This window comes from Myotis myotis, unplaced genomic scaffold, assembly GCF_014108235.1.
Source record: "Myotis myotis isolate mMyoMyo1 unplaced genomic scaffold, mMyoMyo1.p scaffold_m19_p_5, whole genome shotgun sequence".
Classification (NCBI taxonomy): Eukaryota; Metazoa; Chordata; class Mammalia; order Chiroptera; family Vespertilionidae; genus Myotis; species Myotis myotis.
This window is the reverse complement of record NW_023416357.1, coordinates 4572854-4597888: the sequence shown is the minus strand read 5'-3', so window position 1 is coordinate 4597888 and position 25035 is coordinate 4572854. Positions and strand designations below refer to the sequence as shown.

The 25035-nt window shown below is 45.8% G+C and overlaps 1 protein-coding gene across 1 annotated transcript; it reads left to right on the top strand.

Annotated features, from left to right (window-relative positions):
• Positions 1-1175: 1175 nt before the first annotated feature.
• On the top strand, positions 1176-24469 carry SLC45A2 (solute carrier family 45 member 2). The gene is made up of 7 exons (XM_036310812.1): positions 1176-1653; positions 3454-3630; positions 10260-10585; positions 16889-17032; positions 17730-17853; positions 21758-21972; positions 24220-24469. The coding sequence occupies exons 1-7, from the start codon at positions 1269-1271 to the stop codon at positions 24442-24444; spliced, it is 1596 nt and encodes a 531-aa protein (XP_036166705.1). The 5' UTR covers positions 1176-1268; the 3' UTR covers positions 24445-24469.
• Positions 24470-25035: the final 566 nt, after the last annotated feature.

The window sequence follows — 25035 nt, the reverse complement described above, 5'->3', positions numbered from 1 at the left end:
CATTCCTATATGATCATGGTCCACCTGCACTCAGACTTTTCATTTGGACTCAGGTTCCAGCAAGGAAAATAAGCCCCGCTCCGGTCTTTAAAACAGAGGGAATTTGAGATAGAGCATAAAGAGGTGAAAAAAGAGCTGAAAAGCCAAGAGGACAATGAGTCAACCCAGATATGAGCAGCACTGGGAAGCCGCGACCACGCCTGTGTCTGCAGGGACGAAGGCAGTGCTATCAGGTGGAAACTGGACCCGAGTGGAGATGCAGCCGCCGCCAGAGACCTCTCAGGAAGGAGAAAGGGCGCAGAGGGTGGGATTTCTTCCCTTCTCCCGCCTCTGTCTTTTCAGCAGTCCCTCCATTGGTCAAATCTGCTTCATCGCCAGGGAGCCATGGGACCTGGGAATGTAGTTTCTTCAGGTACAGAGCATGGAGGGAAGGGCAGGCAATGGACCTGAGCAAATAGGCAGCTGACTGGCACTACAAAGTGTAGTGTATACGCTTCATTCCATCAGTTCTGTAGCAACTGCTTACTGAGAACCCACTAGAGGTGTCTGGTACCTTGCTAGCAGCTGGGGATACCACAAGAAGCAACATGGTCCTGATCAGAGACTGAGGAGAAATAGAATAAACACACAACCATTGAATTATAAAGTGCATTGAGTGCAACGCAGGAAACCATCGCAGTGCTGACAGCGAGTGATTTAGAGGAGAGGTACAGCCTTCTGCCCTTTTAAGTCTGATAAGTGACTCTTCAGGTGTGCGTGCAGGAAACTTGTGCTCAGGAAAGAACAGAATATTTATATCTAGAAAAAGTTTTAAAAAGATCTTTTGACTTAGCACCTGCATTTAGGTCTTTATTGTCCCAAAGCTGTGTGTGTGAGATTGTAACAGAATGGGTGTGTGTTGGGGAGAGAGAGAGAGAAAAGAGAAAGAGATAAATCGAAACAGAGAGGGAGAGAGACAGAGACAGTGGGAGAGAGAAACAGACAGAGGGAGAGGGAACAGCGCGAAGGAAGATTCCTTCAGGGAAACATCCTAAGGAGCCAGAGGGCTCAGAGCAGCTAAGCTCCGTCCGGCAGGCTTTCTAGGCCCCACCTCCCTTCCCTCTCATCATAACTTGTGATCTGAGAGGCATGAAAGAATCTGAGCCCTTCCCCCAGCCTAACCCTCTCCCTGGGCTGCTCAGCCAGGCTCCAAGTCAAAACCAGCTCACCAGTCGGAGGGGCCACGCAGGAGGTGGCGGGCTTGCAGGCAGGTTCCTCACCCAGTGGCCATGGGCGGCAACAGTGGACAGCCGGGCACGCACACCTACAGATCCCTCGCCGAGGACGGCCCCTTGGGCGCTGGGGAGCAGCCCAGAAGACCCACAGGCCGGCTCATCATGCACAGCATGGCCATGTTCGGCCGGGAGTTCTGCTACGCCGTGGAGGCGGCCTACGTGACCCCCGTCCTGCTCAGCGTGGGCCTGCCCAAGAGCCTGTACAGCGTGGTGTGGCTCCTGAGCCCCATCCTGGGCTTCCTGCTGCAGCCCGTGGTGGGGTCGGCCAGTGACTACTGCCGGGCCGGGTGGGGCCGCCGCAGACCCTACATCCTCGCCCTGGGCGTCATGATGCTCTTGGGCATGGCTCTGTACCTCAACGGGGACACCGTGGTATCAGGTCAGTGCGCTGCTGCAGGCGGCAGGCCGGGAAAGGGTCCTACTGTGTAACTCAGTAGGAGTATTTGGGGTTCTCTATGGGACACTTAACAATTGCTTAGACCCGTTCATCTCTCCTAGGTTCCCATGAACTTCCAACTTGGAATGACCCACATTCTGTGCTTGAGATTTTACTTTTAGAAACATGAGGATGCATTGTTGTTGGTTTGGTGCTTGTGTGTGTGTGTGTTTTAAAATAGGATTAAATTTGTATCTACTTTATCAAACTTAATGTTTTCACATATTTATTAATTGCCATGTTTGGAACCCATTACATGCTATTTAGTACTTTGTCCATTTAACCAGCTATAAATATTTGCAATAAATTATTTGTGTGTCCAAATAAGGGTTAATCCTGCTCAGAGCTTTATGCGGAGCTGCTTAGTGGGTGCAGGGCATCCGTCTGCAGCTCCAGGGGACATTCTGGCAAATTCTGGACAAAACAGACGTGATGGTGAGCACTTTTTCTAGCCATTAATCAACCACCAATTAATCACTAATTAGTCAGTAATTGGTGGTAGTGGATAAAAAGTTGCACTGAAAAAAGGATCATAAGTGTAAAAATAGCACACATGTTTAGGTCTTTAACTCCCAGGCAAGCAGAATGTATAATAATGAGGCAGGATACTTAGTTATCTTTCATATATATTTAAAAGAGGGCATAAGTGCATAAAGGTAGAGTATTTCTGGAAGAATCACAAGAAAACCCGATAAGACTGTTGCCTCCAGGGAGGGGTACTAAAGGACTGGCAGTGAGAAGTGGAGGATAGGCTTACTTTCTGCTATCATTTAAAAAACGTGCATATATTACATATTATTCCTAAAAAATTAACTGAAAGCAAGAAAAATTGTTAAGATTGGATGAATAAAGTGTGACATATCCATAGAATAAATATTATTTAGCTGTTAAAAATTGTGAAATTGATCTTCATTAATTGGAATGTGAAGACAGGGAGAGAGTTGGTTATAAATGAGCATGTGCACATGGTCCCGTGAGTCAGGGCTTCTCAAAGCCTGATCCTCCAACTGCAGCATCACTGGGGCTCCTGAGATGCAAATCCTCAGGCTCTACCTCACACCTACTGAGGAATCATGGGAGAACCATGGAGACTCATGGGAGATGGAGTCCGACCATCCAATCTATTAACAAGTCATCCAAGCGCTGATTAAGTGTGCTAAAGTTTGTAAAGCACCGCATTAAGGCACAAATGTACACTTTTCTCTGTATGTGTGTAAGTGCATAAAGGGACGTGGGAGGGAGGGCCACCACTGGCCCTAGGATCTGAAGCATTTCCCCAGGTTTTCTATATCGTTGAAATGGTTTACAATAAGCATGCACAATTTTTAAAACCGCTCTAAAGAGATATGAATAACATACCACAAAAGTCACCATTTTAAAGTGTACAATGAAGTACTTTTTAGTATATTGGCAAGGTTGTGCAACCATCACCCTATCTAATCCCACAACATTTTCATCATCCCACAAGGAAACCCAGTAAGCATTAGCAGTCACACCGCATTCTCTCCTCCCCACAGTAAAGGCAACCACTCAATCAGCTTTCTGTCTCTATCGATTTGCCTTTTCTGGCCCTTTATTGGAATAATTCTTAAAACCCAAACAAAATAGTAAGGTTTTTATTTGGAAAACAAAACAAAATGAAAGCAAAGGGAGATCATTTGGTGCCAGGAAGTTTGGGTGGGAATAAAAATGCGAGTCATTTCAAACCAAGCTGTAGGTGCCCACTGTTTATTTTTCTTCTAGCACTGATTGCTGACCCACAGAGGAAGCTGATCTGGGCCATAACCATCACCATGATGGGTGTGGTTCTCTTTGACTTTGCTGCGGACTTCATTGACGGGCCCATCAAAGCCTACTTGTTTGATGTCTGCTCTCACCAGGACAAGGAGAGGGGCCTCCACTACCACGCCCTCTTCACAGGTAGGGAATATTCCAGAAAGTCTCTTCTCCAGCTCCCAGGTGGACAGGCCCTTCCACTGAAGCCATCCCGTCTCTCTGCACGTTGAGTTTTTTTGAATGAATGGATCACTTGATGGAATGCTCCCATCACGCGGGGCTCTGCTCCCAGTGTATTTCTCTAAACAAAGTCAGCTTGTGACCAGGCTGCGGAGTTTTGCAAAGGAAGTTTACATAAGAGCTTTCTGAAGAGCCATCTGTGGAGACATTTACAACCGAAATGAAAAGAGGCCTTGTGCACTTTACTTTTTGGTTGCTTAAAAAGAAAAAAAATGAGTAATTTAGCATCAGCATTACTTCAGAGCTTGTTAAAAATGCAGTTTCCTGCCCCCTGCCCCCTCCAGTTATTTTGATTCAGTGGATTTGGTGTAGGGCCCCAGAAATGTGCATTTTAAAAAATATGTATATATTATTGATTTTTTTACAGAGAGGAAAGGAGAGGGATAGAGAGTTAGAAACATCGATGAAAGAGAAACATCGATCAACTGTCTCCTGCACTTCCCCTACTGGGGATGTGCCTGCAACCAAGGTACATGCCCTTGACCAGAATTAAACCTGGGACCCTTCAGTCCACAGGCTGATGCTGTATCCACTGAGCCAAACCAGTTAGGACAGAAATGTGCATTTTTAAAAAATATATATTTTTATTGATTTTTTACAGAGAGGAAGGGAGAGGGATAGAGAGTTAGAAACATCGATGAGAGAGAAACATCGACCAGCCGCCTCCTGCACACCTCCTACCGGGGATGTGCCCGCAACCAAGGTATATGCCCCTGACTGGAATCGAACCTGGGACCCTTGAGTCTGCAGGCCGACGCTCTATTCACTGAGCCAAACCGACTTTGGCTAGAAATGTGCATTTTTAATAAGTACCCCAGATGATTCTGTGGCAAGTATTCCAAGAACCACGTTTAAAAAACAGAAATAGAAACAAACCAAGCAAATGAAAATCCCCTGGGAGATTTCTTAGTTCCATAAAGAACTGGCATTTCCTCGACCTCCTGGTTTGAAAGAAGCCATGGCAGGAGGACAGCGGGGCTGTTCCCGGGGCTGTTGCTGGCCTCCTGTGGTTGCTGTGGGTCATTCACTTAGAGCTGTGCTACTAATATTCAGCATGCATTTATAGGACTGTTCTAGGGTTAGGGTTCTACCTGAGGCTGCAGCATCATCCCGGCCCAGGAGGATTTTTATATCTACCAGTCTACCTTATTTGATCTACTCTACCAATCCACCTTATTTGATCGACTTCCTAGCCCAGCCAATCTATTTATTTCTTATTTTGATAAATTCTCTCTCCTCTCATGGCCAGTAGGTCCCAGTGAGAAGCAGGATCCCGTGTTCTGTTGTCTCCATAGCGAAGAGCAGTGCCCACACAGGGAAGCCATTGGGTCAATATTTGTTGTTGACCACATGGTTGAATGTTTGAATGTCTGAGCACTTGGCTGCCCAAGATAGAGTGCAGTTCCTCTCGCTTCGGGGAAGGTGGGGGAGCAGAAGTCCATTCCTGTCTGTCACTGGCCCTGACCATCCTGTCTACAGCAGAGAGATTCAACTGCATGTTCCTGATTTAAATCCCGTAATTCCTTCTGCTCTATCATAATGCCCTGAATTTAATTACAGCAAAGTCATGGGAGACTTGTTGGCTTTTGAACACGACACATTGATAATTACATTGCTCTAATATTTGGCAATGTGGCTGCCACTTCCCAGTTTACGACAGTGTTAGTCTTGGCCAAACAATCTCTGCTTTGCTGCCTCTGATATTCGAAGATTGAACCTCTATATTTTTATTACTTTTTCAAGGCTAACACATGATAGTGCTTCTATGAGTTTGAGAAAATATTTGGAGGTTTTCTGCTGATATTGGCATAAGGTGTAGTCTCAGCAAATATGTATAATTTTGATATATTACCTTGGTTTGGGATCTTACTACATCTTATCTGAGCTTTGTATTTATCCCTTAACTGTTTTTCAGCCTATAACTTCCTCCTATTTTAATTGAACCACTACACAGCTTCCAGATTCATTTTCCTAAAAGACATATCTGACTGGGGCTTAAGTGATAATCCCAGAGATCTACATTATTTGTGAACATCTCTCCTATCACCCATGAACTACAGTATGGCTTGTTTTGTGCATACAGACCTGCATAGTGATGGATACATATAAATATATCTGTTAATGTTTACTCCTGGACATGGGCTCAATGAATGCAACGGCGGATAGGATCACCCATGTTATATAAAATGCTGTTTTGTCTTTCTGTGCTCTCTCCCTCTTTGCAAAGTGTGACTAGGTGAATTCTGTTGGGTTAAGTGTGGCTGTGACCCCACCACGTGGCTTGCTCTGAGTGGCAGGCCACATTGAAAGATGGAGTGAAAACAACAAGCAGTGCACGGCCACTCTGCCCTGCCTTGCACACATATAGGACGTCCTAGTTTGCATGAGCTTGGTGGAGAGATGGCTACAGCATTCTGCATGAAACAAGCATTTGTGAGAAAGCCAGGTTCAGTATCAGGGCCCATTTTGACTCCCACCAACACTAAGATATCATTCCTCCAGGGAAGCCAGTCATCTGAGTAAATTGAAATTCTTTTTATTTATTTCAGAGCTATAGTCCAGGCCTAACAATTCCAAGAGCTTTGCAAATAAGTGTCAAAAGGTTCATTGCCAAAATATCTACCAGCATATTTCTGACTTTTTTAAAAATATATTTTTTTATTGATTTTTTTGAACAGAGAGGAAGTGAGAGGGAAAGAGAGTTAGAAACATCCATCAGCTGCCTCCTGCACACCTCCTACCAGGGATGTGCCCGCAACCAAGGTATATGCCCTTGACTGGAATTGAACCTGGGACCTTTCAGTCCACAGGCCTATGCTCTATCCACTGAGCCAAACCGGTCAGGGCATGACTTTTTTTTTTTTTTTTTTTTTAAGAAAAGACTCTGGTCCCAGGAGGACATTTTCATCCTTCGGCTTCTTCTGTCTCCTATATTTAAAGGTAACGCTACCTGGTCTCCATGCCTGGCCCACTAGTATGTGGCAGCCATGGTGGGCCTCAGGGTTCCACCCTCATCCTCTCACCCCAGTCTTCACCTCTGGGTGCACTTGAGACTGTGAAACCCACACTTACCAATAGGAAATTCCTCCTTTTGTCAAAATGCTTCTAATCAAGGATATTTCTGCTAAATTGAGCCCAAGGCCTTGCCATCCTTGGCAGTGGGCTCCATCCAGTAGTGGGAGGCTGGGATGAAGCATAATGGAAAAGGCTGTCCAGGTTCAAATCCTGGCTCCTCCTCTTGACTGCTGAGCGGCCTCAGTATTTCTGAGCTTTTGTTTCCTCACAGGGTTGTGAATCTTCACACATGTTAGTAATTAATATTCTGGCAAAGGATCTCAGGCCTGGAGCAAGGAACCATTTAAAATGAGTCAATGCCAAATGTTAATATGTATTTCGTTTCCTCCAGGCCCACCAGGCTTGCAGTAGTTTTATTTGTAATGAATGATTCAGTGAGGGACTGGCCCCATAAACATCTTTGGAAGTAACTTCTCTGTTTTTCAGTACTTTAGAGTATGCATGAGGTTGGCTCTGGTCTGAGTTTGACAGCTGGACCCCTTGTGGGCCCTTCTTTGTAAGGCTCTTATCTACTGTGGCAGCAGATGTCCTTTGGATGCTCCAGCCAATGGCCCGGTTATCTATTCTAGGGCCCCAAGGAGGTTGATGTTATCAATAGAGATAAACTCTGTCTGGATATAGATGTGAGGGTTGGTGTTAGCCTTTGTTGAAGCTAAAATGACTGGGATTTCTATAAAGACCATCTTTGAAGATAAAATCCTTAGTTTAAGGAGTGGAAGCAAACAGGAAAGCCTCCAATTAATCCCCACAGCCCCCTACTGGCTTTTATCATGTCTGGCAGTGTGAATAAAGCTTAAATATTTGGATAATGTCCCCAGTCGTCCACTAGTCCTTCAGGGTATGTTCTGTCAGAACTTTTAGCTGCACCCCGCAGTAGCTTTGGGACAAACAAAACAGGTTTGCTTCTTTTGTCTTCCCACCCCATCCCCGCTTACCCAACCCGGCCCCAAAGAGAACGGAGGATTGGAAATTCTAAGTTATTTGTAGCATGTGTCAGGTTTTACTTAACTGATTAATGAGTGAACCAACAGGGAAGACATAAAGAACAGTTTTCCCAAATTCTTGCACTGTGTGTGTGTATGTGTGTGTGTGTGTTAGGTGATTTTGCCCAATTGTAGGCAAAAGAAAGTGTTCTGAGCATGTGTTAAGTAGGTGAGGCTAAGCTATGATCAATATTATAGCAACTTATTACATTTTCAGTCCACGAGGGTTTATTGGGAGATAACCCCATTGTAGGTGAAGAAGCATCCTCAATCTCTTTTGCTTCGGGGTGAGGCTTCAGAGTTAGGGTTTCTGTAGGAAGTCAGCTGCTCACTGGGTTTTGATCTTGGTTCTGCCACTATATGTGCTAGTGTTTTACGGTATCATCATGCTAACCCACAGGAAACTCAGACAAGCAGGATCACCACCCCCTTCCTCCCAGTAGGATGCCATCATCACATGATGAGAAAGCACACAGGTGGGAATGGGAACCGGGCGTAATTCCACACCCCTTCTTTTCACGCTGTCACCCACCACTTGACCACTGTAGCCTGTGGCTTTCTCATCTAATTCAACTTCTCAAGCTCCAGACATCCTTCTACCTCTAGAGCTTCGGCATTCATTGATGTATCGAACTTTTGTGAACTTCATTGCTAATTAAGAGGACTCTTGGGACAGTTATTAATAGTCAGCATCATCTTGTTACCATGAACTGAGCACCACAAATAACTCTTCAGAACTCCTCTATACCATGTCAGCACCCAGCTCACAGTTCTAAGTTCTTATTTATTACAGTTTTCTTAAAATAGTTGTTTACTTATCTGCTCCTCCCACTTGGAATTGCCTTCTTATTTATGGTTATATCCCCAGAAACTAGTAGAGTCCTTTACATATTTTTCAGTGCTCTGTAAATGTTTACTGAACCATACTCAACCAGTAGACACAAAACTGACTAGGGAATCCTCCAATGATAGAACTCAACTGATCTAATATAAATCCATTATTATAAATCCATCATTATACTTATATGCATAAACTAATCACCATTCCATTGAACAGTGGATGATTTATTTTACATATCAATTCTTTCAAATGGGCCGGTGTCTTCTATTCTGTATTTCCTCTGCTCAGTGGAACAATAAATTTGAAGGAGAGAAGAAGAATAGAAGGATTAAGTGACATTTAACAACCATTGATCTGGTTGCAAGTGAGAAATAGTTTGAAAAAAGGAATGTGTAAGTTTTTCTTAGTGTTAATTAAGGTCAAAGGTTCTCACTGGGGGTTATTTTGCCCGTAGGGGACATTAGGTAATGTCTGAAGACATTTTTGATAGTCATAACTGGTGGGGAGGGTTGGAGAGGTGGTGGGGAGAGGCCAGAGAGGCTGCTAACACCTTATAATACACACCACAGCCCTGCACAGGAGAATTATCCAGCAGCAAATGTCAGTAGTGCCAGGACTAAGAAACCCTAATTTAGATAGACCCTTGAATAATGCTTTGCACTTAATGCATTTTTGGTTGACTGCTTGGCTTATCACATGACCTCTGACACCCTGGGCATACCCACAATTGGGTAAAGAGAGTCATTGTCTCATGGTGACCTAGAGGTGCCACAAATCCCAGAACTGTCCTCTGAATCAGCAACAGATTGTGGCTGCCTCAAGGACCTCCCCTTCCTCTCAGGTCCTGGGCACCTACCACCCACAACAGGTCACCGTATGTGTCATTTATCTGTTTATGTGTATGCCCATCAGCAATAACTATATCATATGTTCCTGTTAGTAGAGAATGTATGTTTTACTTCATTGCCCACTATTGGCCACAATTTCCCATAATTCCACACTAATACACATTGGTACTCAGGGCATGGCAATGATACTTTATGTCTGTAATTCAGTGGTTAAACAGTTGGTCATCTGTAACTATCCTCTATGGCAAATTGCAACTAACCAGAATGTGAAGTGACCAGACTTGTGCACTCTGCCACCATTCTTGGATCTTTGCAAACTTTCATCACCTTAGAAAGCTAGTTAATAGGTAAATGATAATAGAAATAATTATTTTTATTGCTGTTAGAAAGCAGTTTTCTTTGGGGATCTTTAAAGTCAGGCGTAAGCGTAAGAGTCTGGTTTGGAAATGCCACAAGAATTCGGACAGTGGCAATATTTACTATGCACTTGGCTAAGTCTGGCACCATTTTCTAGTTATGACTCTTCTAGTAGGTTACTCTTTCACTCTTATCCCCATATTCTAAGTAAAGAAGTCCAAGGTCACAGCGCGTGCATGCAAGAGCCAAGCCTTGAGCCCACCCACCCTTCCCGGTTGCAGGTGTCTTAGCCTCTCCCTGTGGCCTCTGCAGTCATCACCAGGCGCCCATGCTGTCCTCAGGGAGCTTTCCCCCTGAAGGGAGGGCGGGCACCATGGAAAGGGAAGCCGGTTTGCTAAATATGCTGATACAGCTCTCCTTGCTTTCTAGGTTTTGGAGGTGCCCTAGGCTACCTTTTGGGTGCCATCGACTGGGCCCACCTGAAACTGGGAAGAGTGCTAGGTACGGAGTTCCAGGTCATGTTCTTCTTCTCCGCCTTGGTCCTCACTCTGTGTTTCATCATTCATCTGTGCAGCATCCCTGAAGCCCCACTTAGAGACACTGCAAAGGACAGTCTCCCGCAGCAAGCCCGCCAGGACCCGCCATTGTCATCAGACAAAACGTACGAGTATGGGTCTATTGAGAAGGTTAAAAACGGTTACGTACACTCAGAGCTGACGGTGCAGGGAGAAAAAACCAAAAGTCCTGCTGAACAGGTAACGATGCAAATTCCTTTTTCTTTACTTGAGGAAAAATATTCTCGTTCTTGCTAGTCTCATTTTTTTTTAAATTATGCTTTGTCTTTGTTTTGTTTGATGTGAAGGGTTTTGTGAAGTGTAATTGGACCCCCAACCCCCAGTAGCCATTATCCCTTAGACGGAAACTTCGTACTTCAAAGAAAATTGTGCGCGTTTTTCTCTTTTCAGAACATCTCACCAGGGGAGATGAAGCCAGGTGCAAAATGCCAGGCCGCACATATCTTAGGCCACAGAAATGTCTTCAGTTCTTAGATGAGGGGTGTAAATGTGTTTCTGCAAATGACAGTATCTCAGGGTTGGTGACTATTGAATTTGTTTTTCATGAGCTGATTAGATATTCCTATTAGTCCACTCCTAGTGAACTACTCAATGAATTAATTAGCTTAAAATGTTTAAAGAAAACTCTATAAAATGCCAGAGAGATGGAACCAGGTTAAAAGGAAAAAAAAATGGTCAAGGGGAAGAGACTAGACCTATGTTGACCAACTAGAGTAGCTAGTGGTCCATGGGGCTATTTAAATTAAAATTCATTAAAATCGAATACAATGAAAGCTTCAGTTCCTTAGTTGCATTAGCCACATTTCGAATGCTCCATGGGCCCATGCGGCTAGCAGCTGCTGTATAGGATGCTGCAGCTATAGAGCATGTCCATCACTGTAGCAAGCTCCGTATCCCCCTTCAAGCTGAGTTTGAATACTAATACCTCAGGGACAGAGAGCGAAGGATTCCCTCACTGGCCAAGAGGTTGTGGAAGGCCTGGCTGTAAATCCTGGCTTCCATAGCTGGCTGACCTGTGCTCTCCATTCAGAAAATGACCGTCAGCACTTGCTGGGGGCAGCCTAACCCTTAGGAGCATAGGTGTCCAGAGCCCGCCTCTCCCACCTCTGCAATGTATGGCCTGGGCATTTACATTCACATAAAATGAGAAAGGCGTTTTACCTCCTACAGGGGTTTTGTGTGGATAATATGAGATTTTCCGTGCAAAGTCACTGAGAATGGTTCCTCCCACATGCAAGGTGTTAGGTGTCGATGCTGTATAAGCCTGGTGGGGTGCTGAGTGCCCTCAGCACACGTCGGGAACAGACTAGACCTGCACTCGCACAGATTTCCAAGCATGCTCAGTGGGTCTCCTCTCCTCCAGGAGCTCAACTTCTCTGCTGGGGCAGGAGCTTTGGGACAACAGGTTAGGTTTTCAATTTGGGCTCCTGAGTGAGTCCGTGTATAGGAGACCCTTGTTAAGTTAAACAAGATGTAAGTTCGTTTCTCTCTCTTATGAAGGCCCAGGTGGGTGGGCTAGGCTATCCTACTCATTCCACCAGGGACCCGGATCCTTCTGTTTTGTTGCTTGCATTTTCAACATGGAACTTTTATCTCGAGGTCCAAGATGGCTTCTGTTATCATTATTACATCTAGATTCCTGCCAGCAGGAAAGAAGAAAGGGACACAACTCAGAAGTTGCAAACATCACTTCTGTTTACGTACTGTTGACCAGAACTTAGTCAGTGGCCACACTGAGCTGCAAGTAGCATGGAGACTATAGCCATGACTTGGAGACTATAGTGCATTCCGCAACCCCTGGACCCAGGGCTTCCTCACTGGTATTGTGATGTGGAGTCTTCACGTGGAGTTACTTCTCGTCTGCCTTGTGTGCTGACTCGCCTGTGTTTTCCTTACCGCGTGGTGAGGGAACTCCCTGAGGGCGGGTGGCCTCGGTCCATTTCCCCATTATTTTTTCTTTTAAGGTTATCTTTCAATCGTAGTTGACATACAACATCACTGTATTCGTTTCAGGGTACCACATAGTGACTGGACATGTATCTGCCTTAGGAAGTGATCGCCCTGTTGCAAAGCGCAGCACAGAGAACAGAGTCATTTTCTCGTCCTTGACATTTACCTCCGCGCCTGGCACGTAGGAAGCTGGCAACTAGTGTTCTGTTAGTTGTTTGTTGGATGAATGCAGCAGAAACGGCCATCTGAAGTATGGATCTTGCTGGAATTTGTTTGGGTGAATAATGAGAATTATCAGAATCGGCCCAATTGTGTACACAGATCATTCTTCAGCCGCTATTAACGAAAGCCTACCCCAGCTGAACATGAGGACGGACCCTGTCCCTGCCTCAGAGTTGGCACCTATCAAAGGGCAACTACATGTTGTCTTATCTTAATAAATGCATAATTTGGAATAATTTTCAATTTATAGAAAAGTGGCAGAGAGGAAAGAGAGTTCCTTATCTTGAGGTCTACTTTTCACCAGTTTCTCCCTAATGTTAGCACCTTACGCAACCATTTGTCAAAACTAAGATGTTACCGCTGGCACAATGCTGTTAAGTAAAGAGCAGACATTTCTGTTTCATCGGTTTTTCCATTAATGTCATTTTCTGTTCCAATATCCAATCCAGGATGCCACACCGCATTTAGCTAAGTGATTTATAATGCTTGAAACTGTGTTTTCTTTCAGAGGTATTTCAAGGAGATATATTTGCTACTTGTAGTCACTAGAAAACCTCATTTCCATCTATTCAATTACGTATATGGATAAAAGTGGTGAGTCTTAGCAGCGAGTTATAAAAGCCTGTAAATAGTTTTCTCAAGATTAAGTGCTTTGTTCTATTCTTTAGCTTAGTATTTTTCAAAAATTAATACCAAAGTAAATTTCAGCATTGCTTGGGTTTGAATTGGCAAACTTTTTACTTGTGTCAGGTCTTACAAAAGAGGCCTTGCCTCTGAACACATCTGTGTTGGCATTAGGTGTATCAACCTGCCTTCTACCATGCCTCCCTGATAGGGGAATGCAATGGTAGGGACTGGTCATCCCTTCCACCAACAGCTCCTACTTTAGCATGAGTGTAGTGTTTCCAGCACAGGAAGGACACAGGAGGAACTGAAAGCTTATTGGGATGAGGCCTTCATTTTATCTTGACCTCACAGCAAACAGAGAAGACATGACAGTGTTGGTCCCTTGAGACCTGGTGAGCCCACCCTTCCCCAACCCAGGCTGCGCAGGGAGCACGGACACCCCCTGCCCATTCATTGCTAACAGATCAGGACTCCGGGATTCCCAGTTAGACTGGAGCCCCCTCGTGTAGTTCTGTAAGGCAACATGAGAATCATGGGCTATCTATCTATGCAATGGAACCCATATAATCATCAAAATATGTGTGTGTTTTTGAGCAATTATTTAAAACACTAGAGGCTTGGTGCATAAAAACTCATGCACTGGGGGAGGGGGGAGGGTCCCTCAGCCCGGCCTGCCCCCTCTCATAGTCTGTGAGCCTTCAGGGGATGTCCTATTGACTGCTTAGGCCCGCTCCCTGAGCTGCAGTCTGGCCTCCCTCTGCAGGAGGCAACCAGGCTGATCAGGTTAAGGCACTGCCCCCATCACCCCGCTGCTGCTGCTGCCACTGCTGGCCACCACCACATCTGCCTGCCCTCGGACCTCACAGCCACTGTGGCTTTGTCTGGAAGGACGTCCGGAAGGACATCAGAAGGACATTCACCTGCAATGCCTCCACGTCATCATTACCCCCTTCACTGTCTCAATGGGCTCCTTTGGACTGGACTCTTGTGAGGTTCTCTTCCCCGCTGATGGCTCTGTGCCCTTCCACTTACAAATCCATCCACCCAATCTCCAGTGGACATGGGCACACAATACGTGCAGGACACTCATTCCCAGGGGCTCAGACCACTGAAAGGGCTTTGCTAAAGGAGCTGATGAGTCAGAGAATAAGATGCCAGCTGAATTGTCATTCTGAGTTGAAATAGTAAAGGAGCTTTGAATATGCATATTCCCATCTTTTGCAGAAATATTAGACACAGCCTGAAAGCTCATTTATTTTTGGAAGAAAGGAAATATTAGGCTAACAATGAAAGCAGGCTGAAAAGCATGTATAAGGCAGACGCATAAATTAATGTTTGGAATGAGGTGGAATGCTTGCTGGCCAGATTCACTTTATAAAATTTTGCATTTTGGGAAGACAAGAAGGAAAGTGAAGATAAGTCACTCAGTTGTGTCTCAGTCTATACCTTTAGCTGCTTCTTCCTATGGTCAAGGGAAAGGTAGTAATTCAGCCTGAGTTTCTGCTGTGCTCACCATTGATTTTGACAGGCACCATATGTCACGTTTAGAAAGCAGTTATTTTTCCTAAGTCCCAGGGCAGGCCTATACTTTTATTTATTTATTTTTTAATATATTTTATTGATTTTTTACAGAGAGGAAGGGAGAGGGACAGAGTGTTAGGAACATCGATAAGAGAGAAACATCAATCAGCTGCCTCCTGCACACCCCATATTGGGGATGTGCTTGCAACCAAGGTACATGCCCTTGATTGGAACCAAACCCGGGACCCTTCAGTCCACAGGCCGATGCTCTATCCACTGAGCCAAACCAGTTAGGACAGGTCTATACTTTTAAATACTGAGTAAATATAAGCAAATCAGTTCAGTCATGTCAGTAGACTAAATACTATAAAATTGATGAATTAAAAAATCAATTTATACAACATACCTACCATGAGTAAATGCAATTTTCTGCAACAAGGAACTAAAAGCACTATCATTATAAGGTCAAGAGCTGTAAACACAAGGTACTATTCCCGTTAAAACAGAAAATCTCAGGAGACCGTCTTATAAATAAACTAGCCAAGATCCAATTTCATTGTGTCAAGCTTCAAATAAATAAAAATCTGACAAGAAAGACCCCAGCACGGCTGATGCTTATACTCTCGGGGTCTTCAGGGCAGCTGACTGCTTAGTATTCCTGAGGTTTCTTTCTTCTCTTATATGACAAGATGTTAAAGGCTGTTTTATTCTTTGTATTTCATAGTTCAAATTTTTTTTATTCTCTCAAGGCTCCTTCTGACCAAAAAATTGGAGCCTCTGGTTTTTACAGAATAGTTGTCTAAATTAAAGAATTTGGGGCATATGTATCCATTGTGCATGTATGTATGTGTGTGTGTGTGTGTTCTACAGAGTTCTCACTTCTGACCCAACATGGGGATTAATTTGCATGTGTTGGCTGGTGGTGGGATCCACAGAAATAAACTGGTAGGAGGTACCTGGCCAAGAGCAGGGAGCCAGTTGGCTCTCTGTGTTTGTTTTCTGTTGCTACAGAACAAATTAACATAAACTTAGCAGCTTAAAACCACACCAGCATACTCTCTCACAGTTCTATACGTTAGACGTCTGGGTGGGCTCAACTGGATTCTCTGCCCAGGGCCTCACAAGGCTAAAATAAAGTGTCAGTGGAGCTGTATTCTCAACTTAGAGGCTCAACTGGGGATGAATAGGCTTCTGAGCTCACTCAGGTAGAATCCAGTTCCGTGTGGTTGTAGGACTGAGGTCCCTGTTATCTTGCTGACTGTTGGCTAGGAGTCGCTCTTGTCCCCTAGGCAGCGGTTCTCAACCTGTGGGTCGCAACCCCTTTGGCGGTCGAACGAGCCTTTCACAGGAATCACCTAAGACCATCCTGCATATCAGATATTTACATGACGATTCATAACAGTAGCAACATGACAGTTATGAAGTAGCAACGAAAATAATTTTATGGTTGGGTCACAACATGAGGAACCGTATTTAAAGGGCCAGAAGGTTGAGAACCACTGCTCTAGAGGCTACTCTCAGTTTTTCTACATGGCTCCCTTTATCTTCAAAACTAGCACTTTTCTTGCTTTGAACTCTGACTTCCCCTTCTGCTCCCAGCCAGAAAAAAACTCCCTGCTTTTAAAAAGGGCTCATGTGATTTGGTTAGGGTCACCCAGATGATCTCCCTTTTGACGAACTCAAAGTCAACTGATTAGTAACCTTAATTATATCTGCAAAATCCCTTTGGTATCTAAACAATACACAATCACAAGGCAACACCAGAAGATAGAAATCATGGCCTCTTAGAATTATCTACCACATTTTCAGAGTCAGGAAATCTAAGACTTATGTTAGTCTGTGAGCTCTGTCCCCATGCAGTTGTTCTGTCATTCAAAGATAGGATGCTAGATGTCTCTTGCATCTTCGTCCAAAGCAAGCTCCATTTCCAGCCCCTGTCCCCTCAGGTCCTCGAAGCCACATTCTGGGACTGCAACTGCTAAGCATCTACACATACTTAACATCTCCTAGAGACCATTCTGTGGAAATCTTAGTGCCATGCCCAGAAAGTGTGACCCTGTGTGATGGTGGACTGACAGATATGTAACATGGCTGTGTGCTCTGGCTCCCACAGCTGGCTGCGTGTCTGCACACAAGGTCACACCTGCTTTATGTTTATTCCAGATTCAGAGGACAATGACCATGAAGTCACTGCTGAGGGCACTGGTGAACATGCCTTCCCACTACCGCTGCCTTTGCATCAGCCACCTCATTGGATGGACCGCCTTCCTGTCCAACATGCTGTTTTTCACAGATTTCATGGGCCGGGTAATGAACACGTCTATATACATACTCATTGACTTGCGCATCAATCTTTCACTCAGTACCTGTGGGCCTTCTCCCGGGCTAGCCTCTAAGATGGGCACATAAGAGTGTAGGAAAGAGTACTTTTAAGGGGCTGGCTTACAGACAGGTTCTAGGGGCAAGTTACTACATCCTAGACAACTGGAGGATATTATGAGACCAGTACTTGGTCAAAACAGCAAATAAGAGACAATCACTGTGAGCTGTAGCAGCCAAGGCAGGCTTAATGAAGGAGGTGCAGTATGAGCTGGGCCTGGAAGGGTAAATTGGAGTTGGAGAAAGAGGAGATGGAGAAAATACTCCCAGCAGGAATAGGAATGGCACTTGTGGAGATGAGTCAGAAGCCTACTGGCTGTACCAAAAGTGGTGGGCAGGGTAGCCCAAGTTGGGTGGGGCCAGAAGTTGGGTGGAAGGAGGGGTGGTAATGATCCAGAGAGGAGATGTTTAGACTTGATGCAGTAGCGTTAGGGCTTCCTAAAGGGCCTTGCGTAGAGGTGTGAATGGATGAAATGGGGGCTGTGGTCATGGATGAGCTCTGTGCCCTAGGAAGCAGCCCTTGGGCAGGGCCATCTTGCTCCCTAGGGATGGAGGAGCAGAGTGTACGAAGAGGGGTCCCTACCACCCTGCATTAGTGGCTCAATAGCCCAAACCTCTCTTTCAGATCGTGTACCATGGGAATCCCTACAGTGCACACAACTCCACCGAGTTTCTCGTCTACGAAAGAGGGGTTGAGGTCGGATGTTGGGGCTTGTGCATCAACGCAGCGTTTTCCTCACTCTATTCTTGTAAGTCTACTCCTCCTATGGTGTCGTCTAAGGACTCTGGTCTAGAAGAATGTTGGATTTTATATTTCTATATTTATTATTATTATCATTATTATTATTTGCTTTTTAAAAATACCAGATTTTTGATAAATATATAGAGAGCAGGGAAAACTATTCCTTTAGAAAGGACCACATGAAATCTTTTTTCATAGGGGATTCTAGCTGTCATTTTCCTCAATGACTACTTTGTCCTTATAATCAGTGTGTCCCTGATCAAGATCCCCTGGAAAATAAAAGGAAATCTTGTAAACAAGATGGCAAAGTGTTGGATGGACCAGGGGTAGAGTCCAGCAGAGTCTTAATTACCAACAAGCCTGGGTTCTACTGGAGTGAGATCGTGGCGGAGGTTCATAGATACGCTTATCAGATTTGTAGATGACACAAAATAAGATGGATGGGTAATATGCTAGGTGACAAAAAGAACATGTAAAATGACCTTCGCTCAGACAAGCAGGGTGGTATGTTACAGGAGCACTGTTCCATATTGAGGACAATGGCTTCCTTCTCAGGTCCCAGCTTTCCATGGGGTTTGGAGCCTATTAAACCTCCCCCCTCCCGCCCGCTGCCCCCTCTTCCCCCCCACCCACTCCACCCCACTGCCCCACTTAGCTGAGTTTCAGCTGTCAGGGGCACTGTAAACAAAGGCATTTCTGCGACGGGTTTTCAATAAGTCCAAACTGCTGTGCTCCAGTGCTGGGCATCACACAGGCTCCTTTTGTGCTGGCTAATGGGTATGGAAATCTCTGAACTTGTATACATTTAATTAAGTGAAAACTCCATTCAATAAAAATCTATGCAGGCCCCATTTGGAGTGGGAATTCGGGAGCTCCTCTGGCATGGTCGGGGGGAATAGCCTGTCCCCTATGCAGAGCTCTAGGCTTTGGACAAGCCCTGGGGACAGCAGGGGCCCAGAGCAGGTAAGGGAGGGTTGGCGATGGGGGCAATCCCTGTTACCATGCCCAGGGCATCCTTCTGTCACTGAATTGTGCTTCTTGTGGGGGAATGGGGTACAGGCATGTAATGACCCCCAGTCTGGAGTTCAGCCTCTGACTAGCCTCGGCACAGCAGGAAACCTGCTTTGAGGTCAAGAACCTCTCTTCAAAACATAGCAAACTGGGAAAGGGCACCTCACATAAACATATAAGGAATTCATGAGCCCAAATAGCAGAAAGCCATCGAGTTAATTACCTTTAAATGTGTTATAACCAAATAGTGGTGGCATAAAGCTAACATTTCCCACGCACACCCTCTTTTTCCCCTCAGAGCATGTGAACTAAGAGAATTCCGGGAGGAAGATTTTAAGCACTGGAATAGAATCAGGGAGTGATAGATACAGGGTCTCATAATCCATCTCAGTGCCTATGTGCTTTCCAGAGGTGGGGGCTATTCGCTACTCCCCTCATTCTTGTAAGAGGAACGCATTTCCCTCAAGTAACAACCATTTTAATTTTGTGTCAATTTTAACCTTTGTTTAAATCAAATAATCCCTACTAGGTATTATTACTCTAGTGTGAGTTACTGTATGAATTTCATGGCATTTGAAAATTTAAAAGCATATTATTTTTAGGCCCTTTCTATTTACAATCCCTATACAAAATAAACTATTACTTGAATAGTTTACCAAAGTTATCTGAAATATATAAAGTGTTAAGTATAAATCTATGGGATTCCTATCATTGTAAATTAGAACTAAAATTTTATGTATAAAATACCAATTAGCCCTGCCCAAGGATCTTCAGGGGTTCTCATGTCCATGGGATAAAGTCAGAGTCCTGAGCTTGGCATTCCAGGAGTCAGGCCTGGCTCCCACCTTGACCTCCGTCACTCCCACACAGATGAACTAGCCTCGTGACTCACCTCAGAGACCTTCTCATCTCTGTGCATTTGCCACTGCTTTTTGTTTCCTTTTCTAAATGAACCGCTCTTCCCACCTCCCCACCTCGGCAACTCCTAATGATGCTTTTAAACCCAGCTCCCATGTAACCTTCTCTGTGAACTCTCTCACATCTTTCCCCTGCGCCCCAACCCACCCTCGGCAGAATCAGTCATTCCCTTCAGTTCCAGAGCATACACACAGTCCTCTATCTGGGGCTCATCATGAAACGTCAGGTGCAAATCCAGAATTTCTATCAGGATGGAGCTTGGCAGGGCAGCCTGGCTGCTGAGGTGGGAACTGGGGCATGGTGATAAGTGGCTTGTTTTCAAGCTCATTGCATAGCAAGCACTCTTAGACCAATGAGAATAGCAGCAGTGAGTATCAAAATATAGCCAACTGTTCATATCATACACTGCTATTCATAGCTGCTGCTTAAACCTATCATTTACCTTCCAACCCCACCAGAGGCACAGTGGCCACTACCAGGTGTCAGGCCCAGCGGGCCCGGGGATCAGCGTGGCCCTTATACTTATTGATTCCTCGTCCTGAGTAAAGCCTTTTGTGCCAGACTTACAGTCTTTGTACTGAAGTTGCTCATGTTTCCAATATCTTTTTATCCTTCTCTGCTTTCCCCCTTGGATAAAGAACAGTCTCCTAATGAATATTAATAGTAGCTGTAAGGTACTGAGGCACCTTAGATGACATTTCCTGCATAAATACAATCATTAAGCAAACAGGAACAGACATGGCTCTATACTGCTGTCATTCTCAGCCTTGACAACAGTCCTCGAGGTATGGTACACATTCAACAGGGGAAGCAATGCCACACTCTTGTCCTTTTCAGAGCTCCATCCTCCATGGATGACCTACACCATGTTCAGGTTCATAATTGATTCAAATGTAATGTAGATTAGGGTTATTGTCTATGCAATTGTAAGTCCAATAATTATTTGGAAAGATATGGAAATCTCACTCCTGAATAGGCTCATTTCAGGTGTCTATCATTGATCCCCTGGGTTCACGTGTTCCATTATAGAGGGGCAGGGAAAGATAGGAATGTATATATTAAAGACAACTGATTGGAAAAGGGAAATAAACATTGTTAGGGATTTTCCATGGTGGGAAACAATGTAAAACATTCTAAAGCAGAATTTCCAAATTTTAAAAATGAACTGTACCGCAGTACCTTCACGGGCAAGCCAAGGTTACCTGCTGGGAGGGAACCCAAGAATCAACGAAATAACGGTAGCCACCATTAACTGAATGTCTTCTTCTTCCCAGCGTTGGGCTGGGAGAGTTCACAGACATTTTATCTCGTTTGTGCTGACAACAACCCCCAAGAAAGACTTTATGAGTCCCCCTTTTCAGATGAGGAAGCTGAGGTTTTGAGAAGTTAAGGAAGCTGTCCGCAGAGAGTGGGGAGCCGGCGGTGGGTTGGCAAGTCAGGCGAGGTGTCTGCAGACAATGCACGTCTTCTGCTTCCTTCGCAGGCGTGCAGACGGCATCAGGAGGGGTGAGGAAGCGAATGGCCTGGATCGTTCTGTAAAATCTGGCTGTTTTCACTTCCTCCAACCTGACTTTGGGCCGTGGGGCCAAGGGCGGCCTGGGTTGTTATTTAGGGCCTGTTAGGCGAGACCCCTATGAAGCAGAATGACCCCCACTTCTCTTCCCTGTCCCGTAGCCCCAGGTCCATGGCCAAGGCCAACCTTGCCCACCTCTTCTGCGTCCTGCTGTCTGCTGAACAGTGCCTGGTCCTTGTGTGGGAAAGGAAGTCAACCTAGCAAGCAATTTCTAGGGTTTTATTCAAGGGTTTAAAACTGATTTCACAAGCCCCTGCTGTCAAGCACAGATGAGGAGGTTCTTTTGTTCGAGACTCAGTATCAAGAAAAAGGCTCCTAAGAAAAGCGAATCTTCAAAAGAAGGGATTGTGTGAAACCATCAGTGTTGCGAGGCGCTGCCCGCTGTAATCTCTCCCTCTTCCTCCCACAGACTTCCAGAAAGCTCTGGTGTCCTACATTGGATTAAAGGGTCTTTACTTCATGGGGTACCTGCTGTTCGGCCTGGGGACAGGATTTATCGGGCTCTTCCCGAATGTCTACTCCACGCTGGCACTGTGCGCCTCGTTTGGCGTGATGTCCAGCACCCTGTACACCGTGCCCTTCAACCTCATGGCCGAGTACCACCGCGAGGAGCAGGAGGAGCAGGTGCGTGTGTACCTCTGCGCAGGCGGGCTCCAGGCTCACCTGACAACGGGGGGATTTGGTAGGAAAGTGTAAGGCAGAGCTGGAAAATAAGGATTCTCGAAACAGCAGCACTAAAATGCCAGCCAGATATAATGATGGTCTGGCCAAGCCATGGCCACCTGCCCAGCCCACCCCTCCTCCTCCTCCTCACTCTGAAGCCCTGTCACACAGAGACAAGGGAAGGGGAACCCGGGCTTTCTGACAGCTGCCTCTCATGTCCACTGTACCTGGGACATTTCTGGGTCCCCAGCCACTGCAGAAGTGCATGGTGCGGTTTCTGGGGCTCTTGGCTGAGGGTAGCACGTTCCTAAGCAACAGTTTCCTTGGAAGTCCTGCTGTTGGGAAGCAGGCCCTGTGTGGAGGGAAGCTGGTCCCAGGCCGTCACTCCCACCAGCAGCCTCGAGGGAGGCCTGCCCCACCTCCACCTTGGACCTGAGGCCAGAGGGCAAGGCCCTGACCTGCCTAAGAGAACACGAGGTAGGGGATTTCTGCTCTAAGGTGATCACATCTTACAGACACATGCAACTTGTTCCCCATGGAAGTAGGCTTGCAGTTCCTTAGCTGGAGCCGTGATGTAAAAGCTGGAGGCAACGCGGAGTTTAATCCAGCACAGCCTGAAACCACGGAGTCCCTGAAGGCACGCCCATGTGATGCAGCTCGGGCTGTCTTTTCCTTTATTTGACCTGGAGAACGCCGCAGCAGGCAGAGAGCGCCTGGAGTTAAAACCTTTCAAACCAGCGTTCCGCCCTCATCCCCTGGCAGACGTGTTCCCGACGTTTCAGGCAGGCGGGGTCGCTATTAAAGAGGCAGCTGCCATGGGGACTGTCCCTCCGAGGAGAGCGGTCGCGGTTCTAGGGCAGAAACGCAAAGCTTTGCACTCAGAGAAACCCGGTCAAATCCCGCCTCCTCCACTTGGCAGCTGCGTGACACGGGATGTTGTTCGCTGATTTATTAAATGTCACTTAAAGGCAGGTCACAGGGGAGACATATACACACGGTTCATCCATCCCAGGGATACACAGAGAGCGCACCCCTCCCTCCACTTTTTTCCTGCCTCTGCTCACCCCTACATGTAACCACGCTTAGGTTTTTGTTTATATTTCCAGTGTTTTTAAGTGAAAATTAAGCAATATGAATCCCTTTTCTTACTTTCCCTTTATATTCAAAGGATAATATGCATTTGAGGGGCACAATGTATTTTTGGTCTTAACAGTATAGGAATTATCAAACTCTCAGAGCCTCAGTTTTCTAATCAATCAAATGGGAACAATATACCCACCTTCTAGGGTTGTTAGATATCAAATGAAACAAGATAGTGTAGATAATATGCTTAGCATACTGCCTAACTAGCACCCGCAAAGACTCAAAAAACATGATAGTATTATTCTTATTATTCTCATGGGGATCATGATAATATGTACATCTCGGAGGTGGTGGAGTATGAAACGAAGTGACATGTGAAAGAGCCTTACACAACACCTAGCACATGACAGACACCCAACAGATGGCAAATTATCAAACAATTCAGACCAAATATCAAATATTAGTCAAGTATTAATATACTAACCAAATCAACCATATTCTGAAAGGTTGAATTCCTCTTTGATGTTGCCTCTCCTATGTATATCTGTGATTCAACAGCCTCCTAACAATGTTTGCATTTGTAGCACTGATGAAGGAAAGAGTGGGGTAATTTATTGTTTTCACTACATTGTACTTACTGACTTTTAGGAAGAGATGATTTTACTTACCTTTATTAACCATTTAACTGCCATAGGTGCTAATGGTGGAACTGAGGGCTTTCTGACAGCCTTGGGGAAGGGGGTGAAGAATCTTGGCCACCTTAAATCAGGGCTTGGCAAGCTACGTCCGTCTCCTTGCCAAATGTGGTCAGCCACCTGCTTTTGTACAGCCAGTGAACAAAGAGTTCTTTAAAACTTTTTAAATGATTTTTACAATAAATCAACAGAAAGATAGTATTCAGTGACAAGTGAAAATAACAGGAAACTCAAGTCCCCGTGTCCGTGAGGTTGTGCTGGAAGGCAACTGGTTTACCAGCTGTAGCTGCTTTCCCTCGGCCACGGCAGAGGGTTGAGTAGCCGCCACCCAGCGGGAGCATTTACTGTCTGGCTCTTTACAGAAAGGCTGCCGGCTTCAGCCCTGGCGCGTTCCGTGCAGCTCACACGCTGTCCCGTGTTTCCCTTGCAGAAGCAGAAGGCCCGGGCAGGGGCCCCGGACAGCGGCGGCCGCGGGCAGGGCCTGGACTGCGCCACCCTCACCTGCATGGTCCAGCTGGCCCAGATCCTGGTCGGAGGGGGCCTGGGCTTCCTGGTCAACATGGCCGGGAGCGTGGTCGTCGTGGTGATCTCGGCCTCGCTGGTGGCGCTGATGGGCTGTTGCTTTGTGGCTCTCTTTGTGAGATACGTGCAGTAGGTCAATAAAGAGACATTGTCCCCCACCTCAGGCGCAGGGGCGCGCCCGGCAGGAAATCAGTCTCTCCTTCTGGGGTCTTCCCACTGCAAGCTCAGGGCTATGACTGAGGCTGCAGTGATGTGCCCGCCCACTCACACCCAGCTCCCCGCACAGTGGTCCCCACATTGCAGGCACCCCTTGTCCCGGGAGAGACTGGACTACCTCTCCATCAGGCGAGGCACCCACATGCCCCTTTCTCGCTGTGTCTCAGGGCAGGGTGGAGAGGTGGGCTGTTTTCCATGGGGCCTCTCAGGTCTTGAGGAAACCTGAGAAGCAGATGAATTCACACACAACTCCTGGATTTATTCTAGGGTGTGTGTGTGTGTGTGTGTGTGTGTTTTCAGAATTTATTTTTATTGCTGAGACTATTACAGATTGGGGGCTCATATTTTCTTTTCATCAAATTCACCAGTACTCAAAATACTGCTGGTGACGGATTTTACGACAGTAGCCTGCTCGTATTTAATTCATATGAAACTCGCTCATAGTGAACTCATGTTACCGTAGGACAGGACAGCCTGGGCAAGTCTGCCTGCACAGCTCCTGTGGAGG

What these genes read in the sequence shown, in the direction of transcription:
- SLC45A2 (XM_036310812.1), top strand. Translation starts at nt 1,269, where the DNA reads ATGGGCGGCAACAGTGGACAGCCGGGCACGCACACCTACAGATCCCTC. An exon ending in CGGGGACACCGTGGTATCAG is followed by an intron (nt 1,654 to 3,453) that starts GTCAGTGCGCTG and finishes TTTTTCTTCTAG; the next exon opens with CACTGATTGCTGACCCACAG. An exon ending in GCGAGGAGCAGGAGGAGCAG is followed by an intron (nt 21,973 to 24,219) that starts GTGCGTGTGTAC and finishes TTTCCCTTGCAG; the next exon opens with AAGCAGAAGGCCCGGGCAGG.